Source organism: Cryptomeria japonica, unplaced genomic scaffold (assembly GCF_030272615.1).
Source record: "Cryptomeria japonica unplaced genomic scaffold, Sugi_1.0 HiC_scaffold_352, whole genome shotgun sequence".
In the NCBI taxonomy this organism is placed as follows: Eukaryota; Viridiplantae; Streptophyta; class Pinopsida; order Cupressales; family Cupressaceae; genus Cryptomeria; species Cryptomeria japonica.
This window is the reverse complement of record NW_026729174.1, coordinates 21,639-27,068: the sequence shown is the minus strand read 5'-3', so window position 1 is coordinate 27,068 and position 5,430 is coordinate 21,639. Positions and strand designations below refer to the sequence as shown.

The 5,430-nt window shown below is 33.3% G+C and overlaps 1 protein-coding gene across 1 annotated transcript; it reads right to left on the bottom strand.

Annotated features, from left to right (window-relative positions):
• Window positions 1-2,929: 2,929 nt before the first annotated feature.
• LOC131870854 (protein MNN4-like) lies at window positions 2,930-4,135 on the bottom strand. Its single transcript, XM_059215899.1, has 2 exons — window positions 3,673-4,135; window positions 2,930-3,556 (listed from the first exon to the last, which is right to left on the bottom strand). The coding sequence occupies exons 1-2, from the start codon at window positions 4,012-4,014 to the stop codon at window positions 3,167-3,169; spliced, it is 732 nt and encodes a 243-aa protein (XP_059071882.1). The 5' UTR covers window positions 4,015-4,135; the 3' UTR covers window positions 2,930-3,166.
• Between the last annotated feature and the right edge of the window lie 1,295 nt (window positions 4,136-5,430).

The window sequence follows — 5,430 nt, the reverse complement described above, 5'->3', positions numbered from 1 at the left end:
CACGGTAATGAGGTTTCCAGATCAGCAGATTTATGACGGAAATATAATTAAAATGAGTAGCTTTATTTCAATCTAAAATTAATAACCTAGGTACCTCACAACGCATTCAACTTTAAACGATTCGGAAACCATCATGTACCTAGGTACCTCACAACGCATAAAATTCGCCGACGTCAAAAATTTCAAATCAAATAAAAGTTTGCCGAAACGTTTTGAAGCGGTAATCTCGCGAATTTCCGATACAACTGTCGTTCTTATTCGCACATTATAGATAAAGGTGTCTCATTTCCTTGTGGTGGAACTATGTTATTCTCAGGGTCATTGCTAGATATAGCAATGATATCCTAGCGAACTTGTGGATCTGCCATAGCCTGACACAAATTCAACAAAGCAATACCAATATCAAAAACAATTGTCATTATTAAGGGTATAGTTGTTCACCAAGGCCTAAACAACAAGAAAATTTGTCACACCATAACATAATCAAAATATGTAATCTTATAATATTTAATTAGTAGAAAATAAAATTTCCAATCTTATAATATTAAATTAATAGACAACAAAATTATTTGGTTAAATATATATCATATCTAAAATCTAATTCACAATATATCTAATTCAATACAACTATCTATTTATTTATTATTAATTCTTTATTTAAAAACATTTATATAAAAGTATATTTGTTTATAATTATTAAACAAAATATTTGATCTTATATTATCTAATTACTACAAAATAAAATTATTTCTTCAAAACATAGACATCATTTTAAAAATTAAATCTATATAATTTATACTTACAATATATCTACTTTAAATATAATTATAAATTTATTTTAATGACTATAAATATAATTGTAAATTTATTTATTTTAAATATAATTGTTTAATTTATTTTTAATACCTCCTCTTTTGAAAATATTTTAAAGCTTGGGAAGACCTGGGTTTCCTTAAAGGCAGTCACACTATTTGGCCATATACAACAAACAAGTCTCCAACCTGATCAGAATACTCCCAGCCTGAGCCAAAAGATGGGAGCTTTGGAACATTCACCAAATATTATCTTGGGTACTGCAATGATTGCAGGATATGCGCAGAATGGATATGTTGAAAAGGCTTTAGAAACTTTCGAGCAAATGTAATTGACAGGTGTAAAGGCAGACTCGACAACTTTTGCCAGCATTCTCCCTGCCTATGCCAAAATGGGTATGGGCATCCATCAAAGCAATGAAAAAGGGGGCAGAATTTCCAAGGAAGAATAGCAATTAAAATTGAGAACCATTTGAACCAATCTGCCCAGCTGCTGCGAAAACTTGACAGATTTAAGTGCGCATATAGATCAGAAGTAGGAATTGACAGATGGATGCTAGGTAGGGGTCAGCTCACACACCAAGCATATAGATCAAATCAATGCATTATGAACATGTGAGCAGAGATCTCGGTGTGCATCTACACCGTCTCGTTGGGGCAATTCTGAAAACAAAAATAATCAGATAAAATAAAATACACCCTTTATGTGGAGCCCAGGTGCAACCACCTGTCTCCAAGGAACTAAACAAGGAAAGTGAATTGTAGAGTGCATTTAGTGTCCGCAAAGTCCAATCTAATCTGTAAATACTAAATACCTCTATTTGAGGAGATTTTTGTTTTTCATAATACAAGTCGGAGCATCAATATTTCATAACATACACACAAATGACATAACATACACACAAATTACACAAACATTACCAGTTTACCAGTTTACTAGAATGTAACATAGAATGTAACTTAGAACTTCATGAACCTCTCAAAATTGACTATTTAATTATTTAGATGAACTACTCACCAATCATTTCTTCTTCATAATATTTTTAGCATTAGGCTCATCCAAGCAAATTAAATTTCTTGGGACTAAATTTCAACAATATTTGGTATTCACACAATTGGAATGCTCAACCTTGAAGGTAAGAGCTGATTATAAATAACAATTGTTCCAATAAATTTGGTATTATAATAGACAATTCTGAGTACAATTTACCCTAATCTAGAATGCCAATATTTTACTGCATTGCTTATATTGGCAAACAATTCTAGATGAAGATGGTATTCACACAATTGTAACCTGTTTTGGTATTCAACAATATTTGGTATTCACAAAATTGAAATGCTTAGTACTCAGCAATCAAAATGCAACATCCTGCTGAAATGCAAATGGTGAAAAACAATAATCTCTGACTATTCTAATCTACAAACACATACTTCAAGAGTTAATTGTGAAGGGATCATTCAGCCTGGAACTATAAAAAAAACTTCTTCAATCTACCAAATTCCACTTGAAATATTGAGATAGCAACCTTGCAACATTCATGGATCAGAAAATAACAGTGTTTTGAAACACCCTTTAATCTCAACACAAAGAAATTGTGCTCGAATAGTTGGCATCTATAAATTAAAGTAGATTGTGTAAAAGTACTCCTTTCAAAACAGCAATTTAAGCATTATCAGAAAATTATTGACTAAAGTACATTGTGTAAAAGTACTCTTTGGATCTCTTTAACCAGCTGATCTATAACAGTGCCAAATTATCCCAGCGATCGTAAGACCTACACTCTATAGTCACCAATAAAATATATATCTTCCTTGTAAAAGAATAAAAAGCAAAACGGGCTACAATATTTGGTATTCACACAATTGAAATGCTTAGTACTCACTACTCGACAATCAAAATACAAATGGCGAAAAACAATAATCTCTGACTATTCTAATCTACAAACACATACTGCTGAAAATGCAAATGGTGAGAATACAGAGTATTTAACTTTCAAATCTACAACTATTTCTTTTCTTTGTACTGATTGAAAGAAAAAAAAACTACAACTGCCTTTAGAAATATATTGCAGTAGCTTAAAATAGAAATGAGATATCATTCAAGTCTTATACCCATGCATTTTCTTTAGATGAAGATGGCTAAGAACGGTACGTGCATCTTATCTTGCATCAGTCAAACTGCCAAAAACTGGAAATTTCCAAGCCTATACACTTTAGCTGAAATTAGAGTTGCTGCTAAAGATGGAACAAAATAACAAAATGCAATAAAACAAGGTCTAAAGTTTGAACAGCAGTTAACTCACTGCCAACATAAAATCTTCACATGCAAAGCGTCTAGTCTAAGAACAAAAACCCTAACAACGTTTATCATTCGACTCCTTACGAATTCGCGCCATCCTCATTTGCAGTTCTTCATTCATTAACGCAACTCGTCCAATCCTAGCTTTCAACTCAATTTCTTGCACCTGCCGCCACTTCTCGTTTAGTTCTTCAATTTCAAAATCACTCAGTGGGGCTTCCAACATATCGCTTCTTATGTAATGAGAACATGGTAAACTATCAAACATATCAGCCCTGTGCTTGTAAGAGGCTGACCCTTTGCGCTTCTCATTTCCTTGTCTCACCTTATTTTGAAAGGCATCCATAATACTCTTGATCTCTTTCCCAAATTCTTGTTTTGCTTCACTTATCATAGATTTCACACACCCCTCAATCATATTCTTGGTGTGAATGTGATCCAGCACCTGGTTTGAAATTTGGATTTGAAAACCACCATCAAATTCAAATTTTAATGCCACTATAAACAAAAAACATATATATATTAAAATGATAATAAACAAGAGTTTTTCGAAATCGTTACCTCAACACTTGAGTGTTTTTCTTTCCCTTCATCTTTTTTTTTATCATTCTCCACCAGACTGCTCTCTTTTCTCCTCTTCAAAATGCTGTTTTCCCTTTCATCAATTTCTTTGGTCTCAGTTGTTACCTCCTCCTGGAATCTGACTTTCTTTGCAGCGGAGGCAGGTGTAGGTTTTTCTTGTTTCTCCTTGCCTTTGCTACTTGTATGCCTCTCATTTTTCGACTCTTCTCCTCTCTTGCGCTTCTTCGTTGAAATGGGTATTGAAAAAACCTCAACAATTTCATTGTTCCCTCCGCCCTGCCTATTATTTGATGGCGCGGTTTTCTCTGAAGAAGCCGCCATGCTGTAAAAAGAACGCCGTATGGAGAGGCTTTTCTTAGTAAAGCAAAGAAAAAACACAGAAGGCGCGTTTCTAGGGAAACTCAGCTTTTTTAGGTCAGGGATTTATATCGGGTATTATGGCGTGTTACAGACGACACGCTCATTTTGTAAAACCCGATGCTCTTTTTAATGGAAATGTCACGGTAATGAGGTTTCCAGATCAGCAGATTTATGACGGAAATATAATTAAAATGAGTAGCTTTCTTTCAATCTAAAATTAATTACCTAGGTACCTCACAAGCCTTTGCCCACCGAAGTCGGATAAAATTCGCCGAGGTCAAAAATTTCAAATCAAATAAAAGTTTGCCGATAGGTTTTGAAGCGAATCTCGCGAATTTCCGATACAACTGTCGGAATATCTTGTTATTTTCTTAAGCTGCAAAATTTTGCCGAAATGTTATTTGTAGGCCGCTTTAAATGAATATTCAACGATTTAGAGGCAAAGTGGTCAATCTTAGTTCACCATTTATTTTCCTGTCGTTCTTATTCGCACATGTGGGTGAGTAAAAACAAAGGAGAAGGGGATTAGAATAGGTAAAATCTTAGTATTTTAATTTGAAATGATTTTTTTATTATATTAGTTAAAATAAATTTTAATTTTAAATAATAATAAAGATGAAAATTAATTTGAAAAGGAATAAGATTTAGTTAATATTATTGTAAAGGTTAAAATAATGTATTTTAATAATGACTTTTCTTTTAACCTCTTTTATGAAATCATAGTCGTAATAAATTTTTTTTTAAATTATTTAAATCATATAGAAGATATAATTTATATAGAATATATAAATAAAGATAATGTTCTGAGATCTATTCATGGGTTAATCCTGTTTGTAAGAACTTTGGAAACAAGAAGGAGATTTGGTTAAAACCCGAACAAGGATGGGTTAAGATCAACTATGACAGGGCTTCTAGGGGTAACCCGGTACTTTTGGAGCGGGATGTGTAGCTTGCGATGATGAAGGGAAGGTTCTTTTTAAAGGAGCAAAAAGACTGCAAGATGGAATAAATAATGAGGCAGAGGTGCAAGCGGTTTTGTTAGCAACTGACTGATTTGGCAGTAAACATGAAGGTTTTGAAAGTCCATTTAGGGGAGATTTGCAAGTTGTGGTTAACGCAATCATGAAAGGAGTAACCCTGAGTTGGAGATTAAATAAGTTTATCACATTAATCTGCTAAATATTAAAATCTTTTCAAGATTTTTGCATCTCTCATGTAAGGAGAAGTGGAAATGTCAATGCTGACGGATTGTTCAATGTGGCATGTGATTTAGCTAAGGGAGAGGTGAGTTGGTCGGATGGAAATGATAGTACCATTCCATGGAGTTAAGATAATTTGCTAACTACAGTACCTTGTCATACTTGAAATGTGTGAAAT